The sequence below is a fragment of the Ovis canadensis genome, chromosome 4 (assembly GCF_042477335.2).
Source record: "Ovis canadensis isolate MfBH-ARS-UI-01 breed Bighorn chromosome 4, ARS-UI_OviCan_v2, whole genome shotgun sequence".
NCBI lineage: Eukaryota > Metazoa > Chordata > Mammalia > Artiodactyla > Bovidae > Ovis > Ovis canadensis.
The window spans coordinates 133709965-133732274 of record NC_091248.1 but is presented as its reverse complement, the minus strand read 5'-3'; the positions used below and the strand labels follow the sequence as shown (position 1 = coordinate 133732274).

General features: G+C 59.4%; 1 protein-coding gene and 3 long non-coding RNA genes across 6 annotated transcripts in view; 1 reads left to right on the top strand and 3 right to left on the bottom strand.

Moving 5' to 3' along the window:
- Window positions 1-2191, top strand: part of PTPRN2 (protein tyrosine phosphatase receptor type N2) — a 624228-nt gene extending 622037 nt beyond the window's left edge. Inside the window, exon 23 of the mRNA XM_069587259.1 lies at window positions 493-2191. Within this exon, the coding sequence (XP_069443360.1) occupies window positions 493-564 (72 nt within the window). The 3' untranslated portion in view covers window positions 565-2191. The remainder of the gene's footprint in view (window positions 1-492) is intronic.
- Window positions 2192-13155: 10964 nt separating this feature from the next.
- On the bottom strand, window positions 13156-16718 carry LOC138439007 (uncharacterized). 3 transcript variants are annotated; one of them, XR_011256532.1, is made up of 6 exons: window positions 15866-16070; window positions 15006-15718; window positions 14775-14866; window positions 14578-14663; window positions 13936-14023; window positions 13156-13516 (listed from the first exon to the last, which is right to left on the bottom strand). It is a non-coding gene; the product is annotated as an uncharacterized lncRNA (long non-coding RNA). The 3 variants fall into 3 exon arrangements; XR_011256533.1 differs by lacking the exon at window positions 15866-16070 and having other exon boundaries at window positions 14578-14632; window positions 15006-15705; XR_011256531.1 differs by lacking the exons at window positions 13156-13516; window positions 13936-14023; window positions 14578-14663; window positions 14775-14866 and adding an exon at window positions 16504-16718 and having other exon boundaries at window positions 14916-15718.
- A 924-nt stretch (window positions 16719-17642) lies between these two features.
- Window positions 17643-17898, bottom strand: LOC138439009 (uncharacterized). The gene is made up of 2 exons (XR_011256535.1): window positions 17814-17898; window positions 17643-17714 (listed from the first exon to the last, which is right to left on the bottom strand). It is a non-coding gene; the product is annotated as an uncharacterized lncRNA (long non-coding RNA).
- A 452-nt stretch (window positions 17899-18350) lies between these two features.
- On the bottom strand, window positions 18351-19455 carry LOC138439008 (uncharacterized). Its single transcript, XR_011256534.1, has 3 exons — window positions 19273-19455; window positions 18630-19017; window positions 18351-18525 (listed from the first exon to the last, which is right to left on the bottom strand). It is a non-coding gene; the product is annotated as an uncharacterized lncRNA (long non-coding RNA).
- Window positions 19456-22310: the final 2855 nt, after the last annotated feature.

The following is a 22310-nucleotide window of genomic DNA, read 5'->3' as shown; positions in this document are numbered from 1 at the left end:
TGGCACAGTGGAGGGTGAGACGAGGTTTCTTGGCAAACAGAAGTGAGTCGGACTGAGCCGGATGGTGGGAGGATTTTCAAAGAGCACAAGTACCACCCTTTCCATTCTGAGGCCAGGGAACCCCAAGGGGTCGTGACTGTGACCGTTTCCAGTGAGTCTCAGAGGGACGGGAGGCTGCGTCCAGCCCCACCCCTTGGGGGCCATGCTGGGGCTGGGGTCAGAAGGAGCTGGGGGAGGGGGCGCACGGAGCCTGCGGCAGCCACTGTCCCAGTCACACGTCCACCCCAGCTTCTCCAGCGACACAAGCAGAGATGAACATGGCGCAGCCGTCTGCTCCGGGCCTCCCCCCGCAAACCCGTGCCCTGCCCACCTCCCGCAGCAGCCTGCAGCTCTTCCCGTCCCCCCTAAACAGCTTCTCTCCGCAGGGTGGCACACGGAGCCCGCGGCTGCAGCAGAAGGCACCGCTCACGTCTCCCTCCTCTGTCCCTCCAGGAGCAGTTCGAGTTCGCCCTGACGGCCGTGGCCGAGGAGGTGAACGCCATCCTCAAAGCCTTTCCCCAGTGAGGCCGGAGGCGCCCACGACCGGGGCCCCGTCAGCGCCCACGGACGCCGTGCCCGCCTCTCCTGCGGCAGCTGCCTAGTGATCTAGTCCTTAAGACTCTACAGTCAGTGCAGCTTAGCAGTTAAAACGTGTGTTTTTGTTCAGCCAAATAATAAAGGGAGGTCTACGGGCAGATGCAATGATGGGGGCAATCAGATCTTCTGTTTTCGATTTCTTGAAAAAACTTTATTTTTCCTTAAAACACACATCCATGTTCTTAATTGCCAATCATGTCGTATGGACGGCACCATCAGTGTGGTTCCCAGAAGAGGGCTGGTTTGTGACCTGTCACTCTCTGGAGGGTCAGCCATGCAGGGCGGGGCCCAGAGGGGCCACCAGGCCACCCCGGTAGAAGACATACTTGGCGTTTGTCCTTATGACTGTGCACCGGGAGAAACCGCCGGCTTCCGCAGCAGCTGGGTGGACGTGACGGCGACATTCTGCAGCCTTGGGGTGGATCGTGAAACACAGTCGTGCCAGCTCCTCATCCGATCTGGGCTGCTGCACACCCTCCCCCAAGCACTGCTGGGGGACAGTGACAGCCCCTCCCAAACTTCCACTCCCCCAGGACAGCCAGGGACCCTGGGGCAAACATGTTCCCACCCAGAGTGCCTCCTTCCAGGCCAGCAGACAGGGACACTTGGCAAGGCCCTGGCAGAGCCCCAACCTCCAGACACGGCTTTTAGCTACAAATAGGGGTTTACACGTGTGTCTGTCACTTCAGTCGTGTCCGACTCCTTGCGACCCCATGGACTGTAGCCCGCCAGGCTCCTCTGTCCACGGGATTGCCCAGGCAGGGATACTGGATTTCACTCAGATGCAGCTAAACGCTTCCCCGAGGGGTAATGAAAATGGAGGGCAGGCCTGCGTGGTGCCCTCCCCAGGAAGGCCTGGGCCCTGCTGGCATCCGGAGAGGACCAGGAGTGCCCACACCGTGGGGGAAGGGCGGGGAGACCTGCTGTGGCCTGCTTCTTTCCTGAATGGGATCCAGGCACCTGGGAAGCGGGGGCAGACGGGCCCCTCCGGGCTCAGGCTCCTGGCCTCTCGGGCAGATCCCCGTGTCACACAGACACGCGTCTAGTGACCCTTCAGATTTGCCGAAACAGCGCTTGGGCCCCAAGTTACCGCCCCCACCCCAAACAGAAGAGTGCGCTTCACTGGACTGAGGACAGCTGGACGCGGAGGGGGCTGTGCGGCTGCTCTGCGTGGCGCTGCCTCGGTTTAGGGAGTAAGACGCTCCGGTGACCCTGGGCCCTCTGCTTCCCGTGTGGCCCCCGTCCGTGCATCTTAAACAGATGCCACGCCTCACAACACGGGACAGGGGAGGTGGCCGACCGGATGGGGAGAAAGATGCCAAAATACCGTTTGTGTCTCTAAATGGTGTTGTCGTGCGTATCTGCTTCAACATGTCGATCATTTCCTTCCCAAAGCTGTTTCTCTACCTGGAATCTAAACATTTAATGGAAACTAGTTTATCTGAACATAGGAAGCATATTCCTACTTGTAACTCCTAACATTTTATGTCTCTTCAGTGTGAGATATACAAATATATTTAATTGTGTCTGATTAAACTTCTGATTTCACGTCTGAGCGGTCTTTATTTGGATGAGAGAAGTTTCTTGGGTTCTTTTTTTGTGTGTCCCATCCATCCTGTTTCCTGAAGCTGTGGGCGTTCAGATGCCAGAGCAAACCGTGCGCCCATGCAGCTCCATACTGAGTTCTAGCTTTATTTGCGGAGCTGGGTGCGTACAGGGGGCCAGAGTGTCACGGGTGGCTGCGAGTCTAGTCATTAAAAAGAGATGAAACAGTCTCGGGTGAGCGTTGGGGCGTGCTCCGCCTCTGGTGTCCCTGCCCCTCTTCACTGCATGTGTCTGCCCAGGGAGCGTCCGGGAGTGGTGGCCCATCTTTACTGCCCCCAGGGGAGGGCGGCTCCCCGTCTCACAGAGACACAAGCCGCCCCAGGAGCCTCTCAGGCCCGGGACCCCCTGGGAGCAGTGAGACCCAGCCGGACGACCCTGCCGCCGTGACCCGCCGCCCCGCTCTCGCCTGTGCGGTCTCCGCGGGCGTTGGTGAGACACGGGCGTCTGTGCTTCCAGAGCAGACACAGGTGTTCCTTTCTCAGGAAATCAGCCCCCCGTCTCAGCTGCAGGGCACCCAGCTCTGCTCCGTAGGCTCCGCCCCTGCGGGCCCTTCCTTCCCTGAGCTCGCTTCTCATCGGGGCCCTGCCCCGGGTCTGGCACACTTCTGCTGTCCATGTGATGGGAGTCGCTGTCATTCATGCACACATACTTGACAACGGGTGGCACGTCTCGAGACGCGCGCATGTGAGTCTGCGTGGGGCCTAAAGAGGCCCCTCCATCCAGGGTATTCGGGTGCTGAGCAGGATGGACTTTGAAAATGTCATGCAGAGCCAGCTCTGAAGACAGACGGGATGCAGACGGAGGGTGTGCCCTCAGGCTGGGGAACCACATCCACGTGTCCACGTGGGGCCAGCCGCCCTGCCGTCAGCACCCCCGAGCTGACGGGCCTGCAGGAGCCGGCTTCAGTGCCCTGGGAGTCCCGCGTCAGCAGCTCCCCCGTACATGCCGGCGGCCGCTGTCACCCGGCCTGGCGAGGCGGCGGGGACGTGCTCACCCGCAGGCCAGCGACTCCTCTGTGGAGCTGGGTCACGGTCTCGGGGCCTGCAGGACTGTGTCCACACGTCTGCGTGCTCTTCAGATTCTCACCTGCAGACGCCACACGTGCTTAAGTTTAATCCGCGTTCGCAGTGTCTTCCCCTACCGTGCTTAAGGTCTAGGCAATCCCCCAGACAACAGTAAAGTCTCGATTGGCCAGACTCGCTGATTTCTGGGCCGCAAACACACCCGCCAGGAATGGTGTTAATGCCAGCTCACTCGGTGAACTGCGAAGACAGCTGCTAGAGTCGCGGGAGGGAAGTGCCGTCCAAACAGGAAGGGATGCGTTTTGAGTGTTTATCACCGATGTCTTCATCTAATGTGTCAGTTAACATAATTTGATTTTAATTGTGGCTATATTTAACAACCAGCCTGTAACACTCCCAGAAATTTCAGTCTGCTCCTGCAAGTCCACAGGAGCCGGCTGTGGTACACCTCTGCCTCGAGACCATGGAGAAGTCTACAGAAAGGCCGGCCCCACCATCCAGCCCGAAGAAGGTGGGCACCCTGTCTGAGAGGCCGGGGCTTGTTCCCCACACACAGGGGACACAGGGCGTCCTCAACGTGAACAGGATGAAAAGCTGATGAGACGCAGATGAAGCCCTGAGGTCTCCACCTCACGGAGGCAAAACGGCTCAGATAGACCACATGCAAGCCCCAGAGGAGACATCCCTGTGGGGCTCAGCTCCGGATGAACCGCCACCGAGCCCAGGAGGCCAAGGTCACCGCTGTGATGATGCGCAGTGACGCGACTCCGGAAGACAGTCGCAGATTTAAACTCCGTAAATGCCAGTGAGGAGAACAGCACAAAACGAGAGCAGGGGGCTCTGAAAAAGAACCAGCAGGCAAGACAGAGCAGCAGCCGCGTCCTAGAAACAGAGGCCAGGCTGCCCGAGGCGAAGACAGAGATGGTGCGGGAGCCTGGGGGCCGAGCTTCCAGGCACGAAGGAAGGGTCTCGGGATGAGATGAAGTCAGGAACTGCCTACCATCTTCGCACAGTGACACGTGGTAGCCAGACATCCCAGCCATGGTTCTGAAACGTGCAGAAATATTAAACAACCATGTTGTGTAACAAGAACTTACATAGTGTTGAAGGTAAACACTACTTCAAAAACCAACAAAGTTGTGGGAAAAGATGAGATTTGTGGTTACCAGAGGCAGGAGGTGGGAGGAAGCAGAATTGGATGAGGGCTGTCAAAGGCACAAGCTTCCAGTTACAGGATAAGTAAGTACCAGCGACGTGATTTACAACATGATAGATATAATTAACACTGTGTTATATAGGAAAGTTCTTAGAGTAAATCCTGAGTTCTCATCACAAGGAAACAATTCAATTTCTTTAATTTTGGATCTGTTTGAAATGATGGGTGTTTACTGTAATTATCGTAGTCATCATTTCACGATGTATGTGTCCGGTCGTTCTGTACATACCTTGCTCACCCCGTGTGCGTGTAAATTATAGCTCATTAGACTGAAAGGAGAGAAGAAAGGACCCAACCAAGCTCTGGAAGGAAACCCAAGGGGAGCAGTCATTCAGAAACCAGTGAACGCCAGGCTCATTTTACAGGCAGTCCAGATGAGACAGAAGGGAGGCAGCAGCTGAAGTGGAGCTGTGGATGGAGGATGGAGCTGCAGACACGCCGTGAGCGTGCGGCAACGTGACGCGTGCAGCTCGCAGCGGGCAGGACGCATGCGCTGAACCAGGGACGGAAGAGGTTGCCCAGGCTCGCAGGAGTGGCAAGGCTGCATCCAGGGTCCACATTCCGTCCCGTCTCAGCAGGGAGAGCCGGGCCCTCTGCACCCTGCCCACACCCAGCTCCAACTCAGAGCCGGCAGCAGGCCGTGTGTGAAGTTTTATTATCAAGGTGGAGAAGACTCTTGAGAGTCCCTTGGACTGCAAGGAGATCCAACCAGTCCATCCTAAAGGAAATCAGTCCTGAATACTCATTGGAAGGACTGATGCTGAAGCTGAAACTCCAATACTCTGGCCACCTGATGGGAAGAACTGACTCATTTGAAAAGACCCTGATGCTGGGAAAGACTGAAGGAGGGAGGAGAAGGGGACAACAAAGGATGAGGTGGTTGGATGGCATCACCGACTTGGTAGACATGAGTTTGAGCAGGCTTCGGGAGTTGGTGATGGACAGGGAGGCCTGGCGTGCAGCAGTCCATGGGGTCGCAAAGAGTCAGACGTGACTGAGGGACTGAAATGAACTGAACTGAGCCTTCCTTGTCTATTGGCACCAGGGACCCAAGCTATGAGTCTCCCAACCACGAGGAGGGCATTCTTCCCCGACAATACCCACCAATTAGTGTGCACCACGTGTATACCCTGCTGGAGGTGGGCCGTGCGGTGGGAGGTCCAGTCCCTGGTCTTCAAGATCCACCAGGAAACATGGACGCCTGGAGGGCCTCAGAGCAGCGTCTGACGCCGCCTTGGCCCCCAGTCCTCTGCAGGGGCCTGTGAGGGGGCTCTGGGGGTGAGCCACCCCCCTCCACGGGCTCGGCGGCTCTCAGAGCACACTGGGGACGACACAGGCTCCGAATTCGTCCTGACACTCGCCAACGCCCCCATGTCTCCCTGGGCGTGGAGCGTGCCGGGGCGGGCGTCTCACTGCTCACCTTCGAGACACCTCGGGGCTGAACCGCCACTGCTGCCTGAGATGACGGTGGCTTTCACAGGCTGTTGGGTGCGGTCTGGCAAAGAGAAAGCGAAGGGCCCACCTATCAAGTGCCATAAACTAGGCCATCCACAGCGTGCCCAGCGCTTCTCCAGACAGCAGCCCCAGGGTCTGTGTCGGGGTGGGGGCGGGCTCGCTGGAATTCCCAGAAGATGCGCGGGGTGGGGGCAGACAGCCTCGCATCAGCTGGCAAATCCAGCCTTGTTAAAAATGGCCGCCTCCCCCAGGAGTCCTGAGCCCTTGCTTGATGACGTGGGGTCCCTGGAGCGGCCCGCAGCCTGACTCTAAGAGTCTGCCCCTCCCCCGGTGTCACTCTCCAGCCCTGCCCCCCAAAAACTAACTGCAAGTGTCTTCAGGCACCCCAGCCTGCCCTGGGGGTTGGTGCTTGTAGAGAATTCTCCATCCTCCCCTAAGACACCCAGGTCACAGGGGTCAGCAACCTCCTCTCCACCCACACCAAGTCCATTCGCCACCTTGGCCTGGCACCGCTGAGGTCCTGCAGCTGGGTCACCTAGGCCCACCGCCTGTCCACGCTGCTCTGTCTCTCTGGCTGGGAGCAGTGTCCCCTCTGCAGGGTTGTGGGTGAAAACGCTCCCCACAAACCTCTGCCCAACCCTGGCCCACCTGGGCCCCCTGGCCAGGACGAGACACGTTGAGTCGATACTGTTGGTCTGATTTATTGGGTTGGTGCAGGGGGAGAGGGCACATTCAGGAAGCTTGAGTTTTTTCTTACAAAACTGACACCCATGCTTTCAGAAGCCGGTCTGCTCACCTCTGCTCCCAACCTTTTCCCTGCTCTCTCACTCCTGCTTTCAAATTCGAACAAGAAAGCCCCACCGTCATCCCGCGGGGGAGTGACAGCAATATTATGTGTTGTCTGTGTTGTGTGTTTATTAATCAAGTAGAACGCTAATAAAAAAAAAAACCTTCATAATTAGCAGAACAGGCATCAATTCAAAGACGGTTATTGGAATAGAAAATTAGAATTTGATTACACCTTTGTTCCTAAACAATGGCTGGCTTTCATTTTGTTGGGGTATTTGTTTAAAGACTGGTCTTCGCCGTCTAGGCCGCTCCGTTTCTTAGCCGAGCTATACGCGCGTGTCGCGTCTCCGCGGCTCAGCGCCGCTGATGGCTGCTGCGGTCGGCTCGGACGGTGCTCCCAGGAGCCAGGACTGTGCCCTTCCGCCCGGCCGTGATGGCCGGGCCCCGGGCCGAGCCCGGCGCGGTGGAGACTCGGCCCGGGGTGGGCGTGGGGACGCGTGGGGACCCTCGCGGGCACGGCCCCTTCTTGTCCGGAACCCGGGTTTCCAGAGTCCGTCCTGCGCACGTCGGGGCGCTGAGGGCTGGTGGGTTTGCTTCCACCTCTGAGAGAAGTCGCGGAGAAGGCAATGGCACCCCACTCCAGTACCCTTGCCTGGAAAATCCCATGGACCGAGGAGCCTGGTGGGCTGCAGTCCATCAGGCACGACTGAGCGACTTCACTTTCACTTTTCACTTTCATGCATTGAGAAGGAAATGGCAACCCACTCCAGTGTTCTTGCCTGGAGAATCCCAAGGACGGAGGAGCCTGGTGCGCTGCCGTCTATGGGGTCACACAGAGTTGGACACGACTGAAGCGACTTAGCAGCAGCTGCAGCAGCTGAGAAAAGCCGAGTCCCCAGAGAGGCCGCCGGTGAGGGGGCCAGTTCTCGGACGAAAGGAGGCGAGAGGCGCCTCCGCGCCGCCCTGGGCTCGCCCTCCCCTGCTCACCCTGGCCAGCGGGTGCCTCCAACAGCCGCCCTGGTTTCTTCGCCCTCCTCTCCTCGCCCTGGCTGGGGGCGGCCTTGGGTCCAGCCCCTCTGCTGGCCTCTCTCTCTGCTTGTCTGTCCTCTGCCTGTCTGTGTCTCTCTCTCCTCCCTCCTGGGGCATCTGCTTTGAAAGAGCAGCTTACACACGCGTCTCAGGGTTTGGACTGGCTCAATGTCTAATTCAAACCCATCTTTCTTGAACATTTCCTCCCGTCTCTACTTCATTACCTGACACAATCATAGTTAAAATATAGTGACAATTTATCAAGTCATTAAAAATAGCTTCTCCCGTCCACAGACGCTGTTTCATCAGGCCCAGAGTCTGGCAGACCGACTTTGTCATATGCCTGGTGGCAGGATGTTTGGGGCTCTCTCTCTTCACTCCTGTAAACTGTCCCAGGAGCGGAGGCACCCTCGCGAGGCCACAGCCTCTGATGCCCTCATACCCAGCCTCCGCCCTGAGCCCTGAGCCCTGAGCCCTGAGCCCTGAGCCCTGAGCCCTGGGTCTGTCCCCAGGTTTAGAAGAAGGACATAGTCACCGCCCCCAGCATGGGCGGGGCCCAGCCACGCCTCCTGCCCAGCCCCGGGCAGGCCATCCCTCACCCGCTTCAGCCACAGAGCTTGGGATCAGCCCCGGCTGCTTCCTCTGGGGCCACTGGGTGCCCCCTTTCTGCTTATCTGCGGCCAGACTGCTTCCTTCTGGTTCTCTGAGGGCCTCACACACTCTCATTTTCTTTCCCATTTTCATGGAAATCAGAAAAATCGATCCACAAGCAGTCAGACCGGTCACTCCCTGCAGAGGAGGAACAGCCCACCCCTGAGCAGGGTCCCCAGGCGCCTTTCCAGGGGCTCCCCTGCCCCCCCCCCCGCCTCCTGCAGGCAGATGGTGCCCCCACCATGCCCACTGTGTGCCAGGCCCTGACTGGGGGCCACAGCCAGGAGGGTGGGTGGCGGGCATGGAATCCCCTCCCTTCTCACCACGTCGGCAGCCAATGCCTTGTTTAATCACATTTGATAATTGTATTTTGTGAGTTCAAATGTGTGTTTATTATCAGAACACATTCTCACTAAAAAACAATGAAAATTTTCAGAATACTGAGAAACGAGGCTGTTTCAGTCAACTCCAAAATCCTAAAGTCAAGATTTACAGAGAATCCCTGCAATCTCATAGCAAATGGGACCCAGTGGAAGGTCAAGGATCCTGGCCCCTCCAGGCTTGGGGGGCTCAGCATCTGGAAGGCCCAGGACTGAGGGCTGGCTCTGCAGGGGTGGGGACACCCCAACAAGGGCTGCTGGAGGAGCTACAAGACCCCCATTAAGAGGCTGACCTCACAGAAGACGTTCTGCTGGGGACAGAGGGGCACAGAGAGACAGTGTTGGCAGGTGGGAGGGGGTGGGCATGCGGTCAGCAGAGGGGGTGCGCATGCGTGTGCTCGTGTGTGCTTGAGTGTGTGCACATGTGCACACATGTGTGTGCATGCCTGTGCTTGTTTTCACATGTGTGCCTGCATGTGCTTGTGTGTGTGTTCCTATCTGTGTGTATCGTGTGCACTTGTATGTGTGCTCATATACATGTGCGCGTGTGCTCGAGTGTGCGTGTGCTCGTGTGTGTGTGCTCATGTGTGTGTGCTCAAGTGTGTGCATGTGCTCGAGTATGTGCACGTGTGCTCATGTGTGCTTGAGTGTGTGCACATGTGCACACGTGTGTATGTGCATGCCTGTGCTTGTTTTCACGTGTGTGCCTGCATGTACTCGTGTGTGTGCTCCTATCTGTGTGCGCTGTATGCACTTGTATGTGTGCTCATATACATGTGCACGTGTGCTCGAGTGCACGTGTGCTCGAGTGTGCGTGTGCTCGAGTGTGTGCACGTGTGCTCATGTGTGTGTGTGCCCGTGTGCTCGTGTCTGTGTGCATTGTGTGCACTTGTGTGTGCTCATATACATGTGCATGTGCTCAAGTGTGCACACGTGTGCTTGCATGTGCACGTGAGCTCGTGTGTGCGTGTGAGCTCGATTGTGTGCAAATGCGCTTGTGTGTGTGCCTGTGCATCAGCATGAGGAGGTGGAGAAGCAGCAGGAGAGGCGGGTGGAGGGGCCCTGGGGCAGTGCTGGGGAGGGTGGGGAGGCACCAGAGAAAGCTGGGCACAGAGCTGGGGGTGAGGCAGAGCGGGCGGGCCCCTGTGGACGCCAGCTGGGGCTGACTGGCTGTCGTGGTCAGTCGAGCTGCTTAGCGCCCGGGAGGAGGTGTCGCTGAGGCCTCGGCGGCTCGTGGGCACCAGAGCAGCTGCTGGCCCTGCAGCCACGTGTGCTGCTTTGGCCCACAGGCCAGGGCTGGGTTTCAGCCCCCATTTGTCCCCTCAGCCGAGGGCCCTTGTGCAGTGCACAACATACCCAACTGCCCTCGGGTGGTGGAAAGCCAGGGCACCCGGCCTGCCGCACACAAGGCCAAGCAGCAGCTGGACGGGCACAGGAAGGTGGCCAAAAGCTGGTGGCACCAAGTCCCGCCAGCTGCCCAGGCTCAGGACATGGGGTCCCACCTAGCCATGAGGGCCATGGGGAAGCCGAGGGCAGAATCCAGGGCCCAGCTCACTGAGAGAAGCTGGGCATCTGGGTTTGTAACAAGCATCACAGGAGCATCAACATCCACGTCCAGAGAGACGCCTGACCTCAGGCTTGGGGGGAGCACGGGGCAGAGAGCAAGAGAGACGGGGCACGCCTCTGGGCTGCACTCTGCCCCCTTCATCCCCTCCACGCGGCCATCTTTGCAAACCACTCCTGGTTCTATTGTGGGACAAGATAAAAGACAGAAATAACAGAGGCAACACCCGTCACCCGGAGAGGTTCTGTCCAGAGACCACCTGGTCCGCCTGCCCTACGCCAAGTCTGCTGATCGTCCTTAAGTGACTTCTTTGCCCAGAGTCGACCCTGCATCCCGGTCCTGTCCCCAAACCAGAAGGGGCTGAGAAGTGGAGCGTAAATGTCATACAGACAAAGGTCTTTTCAAATTCAGTTCAGTTCGGTCACTCAGTCATGTCAGACTCTTTGCGACCCCACGGACTGCAGCATACCAGGCCTCCCTGTCCATCACCAACTCCCAGAGTTCACCCAAACCCATGTCCATCGAGTCGGTGATGCCATCCAGCCATCTGTCATCCCCTTCTCCTCCCGCCTTCAGTCTTTCCAAGCATCAGGATCTTTTCCAATGAGTCACTTTTTCACATCAGGTGGCCAAAGTAAGGTTTCCAGGCTCCCGTAAACATGGGGAAGCCACGATCAGGGGCTCTGAAAGACTCAGAAGCCAACCAAAGGGAAATCGGGTTTGGCGGTAAGAGAAGATTTGCCTGCCTAGCGAGTGTTCAGCCAAAGCCAGAAACGACTGCGTCCTTCTGCGCGGCTTACTAAACTTCCATTTCAGCAACAGTATATTTTCAGCAGGAGACAGAAGTAGCTTCAAATTCAGTTTTACCAAAAATATGAAATCAGAGGTGTATTCTTTGATCTACAGTAAAGGCTGAGTCCACAAGCGTTTAGCAAGGTTGGGAGACACCCGTTTTCCGCCAGCCACCCCGGCCTCCCAGTCCGCACGCCCGTCCCGCCCAGGGAGATGCTGGTCACAGCTCAGCCACCACAGGGGAGGAGCCAGCGGGGACCCGGCGCCACACGGCCCATCCCACAGGAGGCCGCGGCACCCGCCAGCACAGACCAGCGCTGCGGCCACTGCAGACGGTCAGAGAGGCAGAGGGGCTTCACGGAGGTGTCACACTTCGGGGCTCAAAAAATACGCACACGAGTGTGACCGGCAGCCTGAGGCATAAAACCTGAGAGCACATGGTGTCCTGTTCACAATTTGTATGAAACTGCTCTGTGTGCAAGCATAAGACGCAAGCAAATGATGCTCGAGAATCTTCAGTGATTTGCCGACATTCAGAAAATCAAGAACAATTCTAACTTGAGAATACGTTCCAGCTTTTGAGAATGAACGAAAAGCTGAATGTTAACTTTGCAATTTCACAAAGAGGAAAAAGTCCATCCATGGACACGTCAACTTTGGTTCAAGTGTAAAAAATAGAGCTTGTGTGAGGACAAGAAGAGCGTGTGAGGGACCTGACGAGCCCTGCGTCCCACCGACGGAGTCAGAGGCCTCCCCTCATCACAGACGCGACGCAGGACGGGGGCCAGTCGCTGGTGTGCTGAGAAGTCTGTGTTTTGCTACACAAACTCCTTAAACTTTAATGCTGACTGTTTGCTTCCTAATAATAAAATTATGACTGTGCAGTTGCTGGTCCGGAGCACCTCCTGCAGTGGAGACGTCTGGCTTCCGCCTCAGCGTGGACTGGCTTTGATTCTAACGTTCGGTCAGAAGCCATTTGGCCATGAGGCTGTTTCTGGGCGCCTGTGGTCAGAGCCTTGCTGGACCAAGACAGTGGCCAGCTCCACCCTGCCCTCCTCCCTTCGGACCTCCCAGCCCCAGGATGACCCGGGTCCCAGCAGGTCCTGGGCACGCAGCGTGTGCAGCCTGCGGCAGGGCCCTGGGCCTGGAGATGGCCACGGAGGGTGTGGGGATGACGGAGATGGGAGGGAGGGCCCTTGTGTGCGAAGACGCTCAGGTCTGCAGCCCCTACCCTGAGGCTTGCCCTCAGGGAGGGAGAGAGGCCCTGTGGGTGGTCCTAGAGTCTGGGGTTCAGACAGAGAGGCAAGAGGGCTCCCCGGCTGGGCCGGGAGGCCTGGGAGGGACTGTGAGCAGAAGGTGGGCCAAGCCCCACCTCCCAGACCTGCCTGTGAGCTTCTTCCCACCAGCACCTCTGCATCCATCAGCTCTCACTGCATAACAAGCATCCCACTCCCTGGCTTCAGATGACTGCCACTTGATTCTCTCTCATGATTCTGGTGCTGAGCAGACTCAACCTCAGGTATCACTGGGGTCTCTTGTGGGGCTGCAGTCAGGTGACTGCTGTGCTGGGATGCCCATGATGCCTCTGCCACCTGCCACGGGGGGACAGACCAGGGCCTCTGTGTGTGTCTCTGTCTCACACACACACGCGCACGCACACACACACACACACGCACACATACACACACTTCTGGTTTTCTCCCCAGAACTCCCAGTGGCCCGTGTGCCCCAGGGCCCTGCAGGCAGCAACCTGAAGCATTGGTGGCACAGACGGTGAAGGGCACTGGCTGCCCGCCTGGCCTGGGGATGCGTGGGGACGCCACTGGTGAACCTCCGGCCAGGAGGCGGTTGGCTCTGGAACCATCAGTCCAGGGCAATCTCCCTTTTCATCTGAAAAGGAGGGTGTCCTCTTGGCTTAGGAACAAGTTGCCTTTCATAAGTGGTTTAGAATTGTTGGCTAAAGTTACACCCTGCTCAGCAGACATTTTTGGACTCGGCAGTCTTCCACGCGGGCTGTGAGGTAGGTGTTCCACTTTATTGGAAGAAAACACCCGTCCTGATTGTGCACAGGTTACGGGACACGTGGGAAGGGCCCCTGTGTGTCCAGGCTGGGCCCTGAGACAGCAGCGGGAGGTCCAGCTCCATCCCCAATCCCAGGCCCCTCAAGGGCGTGGACAGCGAGCGGCCCGGGGCCCCAGCTCCCATCGTCCTCAGGTGGGCCAGGGCAGCCGCAGGCCCTGGATACACGGAGGCTGTGTAGGGGGAGGCCTGGCTCCTGGGAGGGTGACGGCCAGGGGTGCTCAGGGGAGGAGGACAGGCAGGAACAGGAGCCGTGGACACCAGGCGCAGGCGGTGGGGCGCTGCTGTGCGGGGGGCCCTGTGTGACCGGCCCCCAGGGCAGGTCAGCCCCCAGACAGGGGGCCTGCCTGAGGGCACATGGCCAGCTGGTGGGGCAGGTGTGCAGGCTGCCCAGCTCAGGACGCTCGCTTCTGCCCCTGGGGGCCAGACACCGAGCACTTCCAGAGGAGTAAGGATGGGGTGGGGGGGTTAAAGCTGCGTGAAAGGCCCCAGCCCAGAAGTGGGGACCGATGAGATTCCCAACAGGCCAGAAGCCAGTGTCGGCCTCAGGGGGAAAGGGGGCAGGAGGGAGCTTGCCGGGAGCCAGCGTGAGGAACTCCACCCTTGGCAAAGGTCATGAGGAAGGAGGCTCGGCATACGCAAAGGCAGGATTGAGCCTCCGGAAACCCCATTCCCGAGCATCTACCCCCAAAACCAGAGTCTGTTTTATGCTCTCACCTACACCTCTGACTTTACGGAGGGCTCTCCCCCATCACCATTTCTCTCGGAGAAGGAGTTAACTTGCAGCTCCATTTAATAAAAATTCCTGTGCATGACAAGTGTTTCAACTTACAAACTCCTCTGAAGGTTCTCTAGCCTGCCTAAACAAGTTCATCCGGCCACATGTGATTGTTTACAGCCTCCCAACCATGAGAGGCACGAGACGCTTTAAAACTTTCTAAATACAGACTCTTTTGAGAAGTTAGAAAATTATTAGTATAGTACATTGATTACAAATTATATTGGTGAAGGGTTTTTCATTTGTTGAGCCAATATTTGCTGCTAAATCTCCATATTCCCTGCCCTTATAATGAATATAACTAGCATATAGGAGAAATAAGTATTAACCTTTAAGATTAATCATGTTAACCTTAGGTTAAATAAATTCCTTTCTTAGTTGTAACTCGCTACACCCTCACCCTATAGGACTGCAACTTTATCTGCTACCTTCAGAGGGTGGTGCCTGGTTTAAGAAAAAACACCCTTGGAAAAAATAAGTTTTTTGGTTATCAGAAAGAAAGGATCATAAAATGTCAGCAGGCCTCATGGCCAGAAGATGATGAAACTCATAAGACCTTTGTATAATTTTATATGAAGCACCTGATTGTGACAAGGGTCAGGTCTGCTGGACCCCCACGTGACTCTGTATTCATCCCTATGTATAACAAAAAGGTATATAAGCAAACCTGAAAAATAAAGCAATGGGATCAGTTTCTGGAAAGACTGGCTCCCCCATGTCGTTCTTTCTTGCTCCCCGTTTTTCTGGCTGAATTCCCATCTGGTACGTGGGTACTCACCAAGCCTGCTAATTTTGCCTGGGCTTCTAAGATCGGGCCAGGGAGGCCTCAGTGCCTCCTCTCCTTCAGGAGAACAGAAAGACGCCTGTGGCCTACGTAGGTGGTGATTGGTATTCCACGTAAACCAAGTTATTCAGCCTCTTTTTCTCCGCTAATTTTTTAATCTCTCTCTATCTGTAATTAAATAAGCTTTTTCCTAGGACACCGATTCCGTCCCCACCTTCGAATTACCCTGGATCCACGGGGGCTGGACCCCGGCAGGAGCTTCGGGGGCCCGGCAGCTCGGGCAGGGCCGCCCAGACAGCGGTGCAGGTCGCGCACTGCACCATCCCCGGCCGGCTGCTGCGACACGCCCCAAGCTGGGTGGCCCGCATGTGACCAGGCCTCGGGACTCAGGATGGCAGGGAGGCGCGGCTGCGAGGGGGCCCAGGGTGGGAGCCAGGGCTCCAGGGGCCTCATCTCCAGATGAAGGCACTGGACTCTGCTTCTGTAGAGGCCACGTGAGTCCTCACCACGTGGGTGCTTCTGTAGGCGTGACTGCACATGCCGGGGGCGATGAAGCCTCCCCGCGGCAGGGAGAGTGGAGCGCAGCAGGCAGAGCCCTGGAGGGGCCAGCCCCAAGCAGAAGCGCGCCACGGGGGAGCGCCTGCGGTCACCCTCGGGGTGGCCTGGAGCTGGGGCCGCAGGACAGCCAGCACTACCGAAGGGCAGGCCCCGGCATCCAGGACAACCACAGCCTCTGAGCAGTGCGGGAGGAACCCGAACGGGGGCCTTCAACCTCTGCCCCAAGCCCTGCCAGCCCTGCAGAAGCAAGCCCAGGGCTCCAAGCGGAGGCCCCACCCCCGAGGATGAGCCTGAACTGGGGCGGAGGCCCCACCCCTGGGGATGAACCTGAACGGGGAGGAGCCGTCACTGGAGGACAGTTTGCAGTCTGAGCTGAGCTGCTACGGAAACAAAGGCGAGGGAACATGTCCTCTGGACCGGCAGGTCCTCCAGCAAGAGGAAGCAGCAGGGGTCACAGTGCACGACCTCTGGGGCGGGGTCATCAGAGCCCGGGGACTTCCACCCGCTCCTCCGCCCCACGTGCTCACCCGCAGACCCGGCCGCCGTGTGCAGGCCGTGGGAGCCCGTGTGCACGTGACCTGCCAATCGCCCTGCTGGGCCCAGGCCCGCAGCCGTCACTGCTGGCCAGACATGTGGGGAAGGCATCTCAGCGTCCTCCTGCCGAAGCGCCAGACACCACGAGAGAGGCAAGGCTTCCCCGCCTGCCTAGGATGCACAGCTCGCCCGCAGACTCTGCAGCAACAATGGCTCACCATTACTACTGTGGTTTTCTAAGTTGCACAGTGGGTTTAGGGCTTCCCTGGGGGCTGAGACATAGAGAATCTGCCTGTAACGCAGGAGACAGGGGTGCGATCCCCGGGTCAGGAAGATGCCCTGGAGGAGGGCTTGGCACCCCACTCCAGTATTCCTGCCTGCAGAATCCCAGGACAGAGGAGCTTGGGGGGCTACAGTCCATGGGGTCGCCAAGAGTCGGACACGGCTGAGCAACTGAGCAATGAGCACACACAGGCACACACACACACACCCCATAATGCCTGTGCACACACACGTCACACACACACGAGGATGCAGGGCCCGAAGGGACGGCCTGACTTCCTGAGTTAAAATACAGGCAGCATCTGGGCAGCGAGGGAGAAAGTTTCTAGAAACACATCAGAACCCGTACGAGGGGACTACGTGTGACGACTTCCCACTTGTCCTGGGGCCCCTTTCCCAGAGCAGAAGCTCCCCGGGGGGAGGGCTGGCCTGTCAACGACTCGGCCGCAGAGAAGAGTCAGCTGCCGACCCTGCAGAGAGAGCAGCCACGTGGGCGAGCCGACGGGGGAGACCCGACCCTGTGGCTTCCCCGTCCGCGGTCCCCCGATGGCCCCGGGGCCAGCCGTGCTCTGGAGAGGCCAGGCCGTCCACCAGATGCCAGGAGACCACCAGTCCACACACACGGGGCCCGCCACGCAGCGGGCCCTGAGCTTCTCCCAGGCCGCACGAGGTGGGGGCTCAGACAGGCTGGTGGACACCTGCCCCGTCACGGAGGCGACCAAGCACAGCCCCCTAGCCTGGCCCAGACGCGCCTGCGCCAGAGCCTGAGCCAGCTACCCTTGGGTGCCCTGCTGCCGGAGGGGCCTGGGCGCCAAGGAGGGCAGAGACCTGCTGGCTCGCCGGCCACCCCAGCACGTCTGCACCAGCTGCACTCACAGCTGGCCCCACGTACGCGTGCTGGCGTGGCAGAAGCGGTCTTACCCAGCTCACTCCGTCTCCCAGGCCTTGCAGACAGAGCCGGAGCCGAGGCTGCACAGACCCACCCAGCTCCAGGCACTGGGCCCGGGGCCCTCCCTGCGGGGGAGCTCACACCTGCTCCTGTCCTCCTCACGGGGCCCCATCTGCTCCTGTGCAGAATCAAACTTCCGAGGGCCTGAGTCTTCTGCTATCCTGGGACACGGAAGTCTGACCAGCAGCCTGACCACAACTGCTCCTCTGCTGAAAAGAAAACTAGGAACCCCAGCACCACGAGCTGCGCCTCTGTTTCCAGGCGCACCAAGGCCGTGTCTCCCCTCTGCCCGGCACGGACTCTGTCCTGCGGAGTGTCACCGCTGCGAGGGCGCCCGTGGACTCTGGGGGTCCCTTCCAGGTCAGTCTAGGACCCCTGCGATTGCTCATGCTCTGGGCAGGTTGTGTTCCTGCTAGTTTTGATTGGGTGTTGGTCAGGGCAGGACACCCCACCGAGCTGGGGTGGGCGCGGCTGCAAGGGTGGCCTGTGCGTTCCTGGGAGTCAGAAGGGATGGTGTTCAGAGGTCGCTGCTCCGTCCCGCCTCACTGCTCCGTCCCCGCCTCACGGGATGTCTCAGGGCCACACGAGTGCTGACCGCTCACACGTCAAGGCTGTGAGTTGATAACTGATGAGGGGTGCCCCCTTCCACTCCCGCCGCCCCCCACCCCCTGCTGAACACCCCTGGATTTCTGCAAGAGTGTATAGAGAACCTTGGTGGGATTTACTGTGAGCAGGGACCCTTCTGAGCTGCAAAGGTGCTTTCCAAGCAGGCGCCTGGAAGCCGGAGAGGCAGGAACCCCGAGAGGCAGGAACCCCGTGGCTCGCTCAGGCTGGACTGAGGGGTGCAGACAGTGGCGGGGGGGGCTCTCCCAGCTGGAGGACTCCCTCCCCAGCCCTGCCCCCGCCCGCCGGGAGCCTCCAGCCAGCACTCATTAGCCCTCGCATCTCTCATCCAGCTTCTGGGTGTGATCAAAAATCAGGTTTAGCATATTAGGTGAGGAGAGGGGGCTTGGAAATGACACCTCGGTGATTGATGCTGCTAATAAGCCTTCAGCTGGGAGTTCCCACCCCATACCCGCCCCCACCCTCACCTCCCGGGGCTCACCCCCCTGGGCTCCCTCCCCGGCGCCAGGAGGAGGGGGCACCCAGCCCCGCCTGTGTCTCCCAGGGTGCTGCGGGCCTGCCTTCCCAGACCGGGTCTTTCTTCTTCCATCCTCCTCTCCTCCCACGGCCCCTCAGATACTCACACCTCCCTAAACTGAAGGAAGGGGTGGACTGGCCCCTCACGCATCGCCCTCGAGCTCGGCCCATCTGCCTCCGTCTCGGGGTCTCGCTCCATTTTCCTCCCCTCTGGGAGGCGCACCCACCGGCTACACTCCACTGACTGCAGCCCACTGTCCGTGTTCCTCCTGGTGAGACCATCTGTAGAAGCAAGCCCGCCCTCAGGCCGGTTCCCCTTAAGACACATCTCATTCTAGCAGAGAAAAGCGTCCAAGCAACTAAACGGTCTTGTCTTTTCAACTCACAGTCGGCGAGAACCTTCTCGGAGCAGCGCGTTGTCCTGGGTGCAGGGGGAGCGCACAGCACCTGCCCTTCAGCGGGCGACGGCAGAGGCCAAAGGTGCCCTAAAAACTAAGGCAGGGGGTTGGCAGGAAGTTGCCAGAGGCACAGGAGTCCAGCCGCAGGGGTGCTCCCTGCTGTTCCAACGCGGGGACCGGGAACAAGGGCAGACCCGCAGGGCAGGGCAGGGCGCCAGCTCCAACAGGCGGCAGGCTCGCATGGGAGCGTGAACCTTCATGCGGGGTTCACATCAGGCCAACAACTTAGAAATTCTCCTGGAGGTATCGGGAGCTGTTAAGGGGTCTAACCAGAGACCACCAACACAGCAAAGAGGCCTCACTGGGCTGAGCCATCCTGCAAAGAAGAGGCAACACGGGTGTCCACAGAAGAAAGGCTGGTGTGTCCCTCCCGAGAGCAAGCCCCCCTCCAGGCAGGGCGATCCCCACCTCACTGTCCTCCTTCTGAGCCACTGATGCCCCAAGGCCATTGCACATCCCACCCCGTCTTGGGACCACCTTGATGGCTACTGAGTTAGCCCCTCCGCCGCAGTACTGTCCTGGCCAGCACGGATTAAATTACTTCACCGACAAATGCTGCTCCCAGACTCACAGCAGAGTGTTCACCCCTGGCTCCCGGAAGCGGGGGTCCCGTCTCGGGAAAGCTCCTGGGGGTGGGGTAGGGAGATCCACCTTCCTCTTTTTCGTGAGGAGTCTTGTTGAGCACCGTCCTGTGACAGCAGAGGGGCTGGTGGGAGGTGAGCGGGTCCCACTCTGGGAAAGACACTTACCATCTGCTGATTAGGTCACCAGGACAAATAAAACCCTGTGTGGGAGCCTGTGCACTGAACGGGGCACCCGCATTGGCGGAGCACTGGGGCGGGGATGGAGGTTCCGGGAATGACGGTCCCGTTTCCACATCGACCGTGTTTCCCAGGAAGGAGTCCTCACCAGCTGCCAACCCTGCACACACGAGGTCTGAGTCTGTCCAGCCCCCACCTGCAGCTACATGTGGCTTCTACATGTGGCTTCTACACGTGGCTTCTCCCCCGGAAACCACCACACCCCGGATCTGCGCGGCAAAACTGAGCGCCTCCTCTCGAAGCCTCCACCCCGCGTGCCTCCAAAGTAACCCCAAGCCCAGGGAAGGTCTTCCTGGAGTTTCTTCTCTGTCCCTCCCCCCCCCACTGTTCCTCCAGACCCTCCCTCCGTCTGCACCATCCCTGGGGGCCACCGTCTCTCGGCTTTTCCCGTGTTCACAAGACCCACCTTCCCCGCCCCTCCCCCGCCCCAGCCACTGTCTCCCTCTGGGCTGACCCCTAACCCACGCCCACCTCCAGGGCTCCATCCTTCCAACAGCAAATCTGACAGTGTCACTCCGGACGGCAGCAGCTCTCCGTCCCCGGATAAGATGCTTCCAAGGACCTTCACAACCTCCCCCCCACCCCAGTGCACACTGGGCTCTGGCCACACTGCACTCCTGCAGCCCAGGGCCCCACCTTCTTCCGGGGCCGTTCCCATGACAGCAGCAGCCTCTCTGGTCCCTCCATGAAACCTTGCTGGTCCTTAAAGGTGGGCCAGGTTTGGGGACATCGCAGCCGATGGGCTGTGACACTCCCCAGCAGACCACTCATGCCTCCCTCACCGCAGCGCTGTCCCGGGGTCTCCTTCGCTGCCCACCCCACGAGCCCTCCTGGAAGGGCTCTCTGTTCTTCCTGGCACCCTCAGAGCCTTGCACAGGTCAGGCGGCCAGTGGACATCTGCTGGACATGGAAACCCCGAGCTCCTTCCCTCCCCCAGCACCGGCATCCACCATCTTCACAGGTATTATTTCTGTCCCGCCTCATTCCAAAGGGATTGAAGGATGCTTTGATCAAAACTTCACAAAGACTGATTTACTGGGATCATAATGATAAATCTATTCATTTGACCAAGAAATAACGTGTTCAGCTCAAAGTGCGGCAATGATTGAGTCCCAGGTCCAAGTCCACCCTGGACGTTCTCAGAAGCCAGACTTTCCTCTTGATTCTGGAGGTTTGGATACAAACAAAATCCGCCCGTGGTTTGTACATGATTCCAGGGGAAGGCAGTGAGAAGTCGCTCATCCATTCTTTGAAAAAAAGCTTCAAAGGACGCTAGTTCTGGGCACCCCCACCTCGACTATGAGCTCGTTTTCTGAGGAGCTAGTCCACCCAGGCGGCTGGCTTCCACAGAGGGGTCAGGAACGCCAGCAGGGCAGGAGGGATGCAGGGTCCTGGGAACCATCCCCAGCGGGCATCCAAGCTCAGATTCACCCCAGTAAAGGGGGGAGCTAGACGGGGCCCTCAGAGCCCTTCCGTGTCGGGAACCCTGAGGTTCTGAGTCTCTGCTCCACCGGAGGGGGGCTGTCTGAAAGAAAAACCCACTAAGGCTGAGGGGCGCGGCCTCTGCAAAGAGATCCCCGTGCGGGGGGCCTCCGGGGCGGGGGCTGAGGGAGGCCGCCAGCGGACTTTGCTCCTCCGCTCGTCCAGCGCGGATCAGAACGCTTACCCGCAAGACGCCGCCTGCACCGCGGGTGGGCAGCCCTGAGCAAGGCGAGCAAAGTCCCGCTGCGCCCCTCCCAGGGCGGGCGCTGGACAGACACGGCGCGGCTGCGGCGAGGCCGAGGGGGCACGCAGCCCGCGGGGAGGTCGGAGCCGCAGAGGGCGAGGAGGGCTGCGGCCCAGCCCGCCCGGAACGGCCAGCCGCGCAGACCGAGGACGCGCGCCTGCGCGCACCGGCGGTGCGACGGGGGCGGCGCCTGAGGGCGCGGCGCGGGACCCGGAGCCGGGAGCACGCTGCCGAGGAGCTGCCGGCGGGCGGGAGGCGTGCTGGCCCGAGGCCCGGCCCAGAGCAGCCCGGGGCCGCTCTTCTCAGAGGCGGAGGGCCTCCCGGGCTTTGTCCCACTGCCGACCGCCCTGCCCATGTTCCCCATTTCTCCGCTTTCTGCAGGACCCACCCTGGAGAAGAAATCAGGCAACAGTGGCGCTGGGTGGCCGCATCCTCCCACCGCGGCCGGTGAGCAGAGCACAGGGGACAGCGGACTGGACTCCAAGGTCAGGCTGGACCAGTCGGCCGGGCCTGCCCGCCCCCGTCCGAGGTCGGGGGGACCAGCCGGGACTGCCCGCCCCCATCCGAGGTCAGGGGGGATCCGAGGCCGGGGGGACCAGCCAGCTTTGCCCCTACTCCCGTAGCTCCTCCTCTGCCATCAGGACCCCTGAGGCTCTGAGCCCGAGGGTTTCTGCAGCCGCTCTGTCCCCTCTGAACCGTGATGTGGTGGCATCTGGAAGGGAGCCCACGTGGGACCAGCCCTGACTGGACAGAAACAGCCGAGCTGTGGACACGAGTGCCGTGGGGCCCCCCTGAGAGCAGAGGCGAGGAGCGGCCCACGGGCCAGTGAGACGCCAGCTGAGCGGTGTCTGACACACCTCAAGGGCACATCCCAGTGCACCTCCTGCCTCCGGTCCCAGGACTGGAGATTCAGCAATGGCGATACCAGCAAATGTCATGTCGACCATTAGCAAAATCCTAAAGCAGTTTGTACCTCAGCCACCTGATGCAAAGAGCCGACTCATTAGAAAAGACCCTGATGCTGGGAAAGATTGAAGGCAGGAGGAGAAGGGGACAACAGAG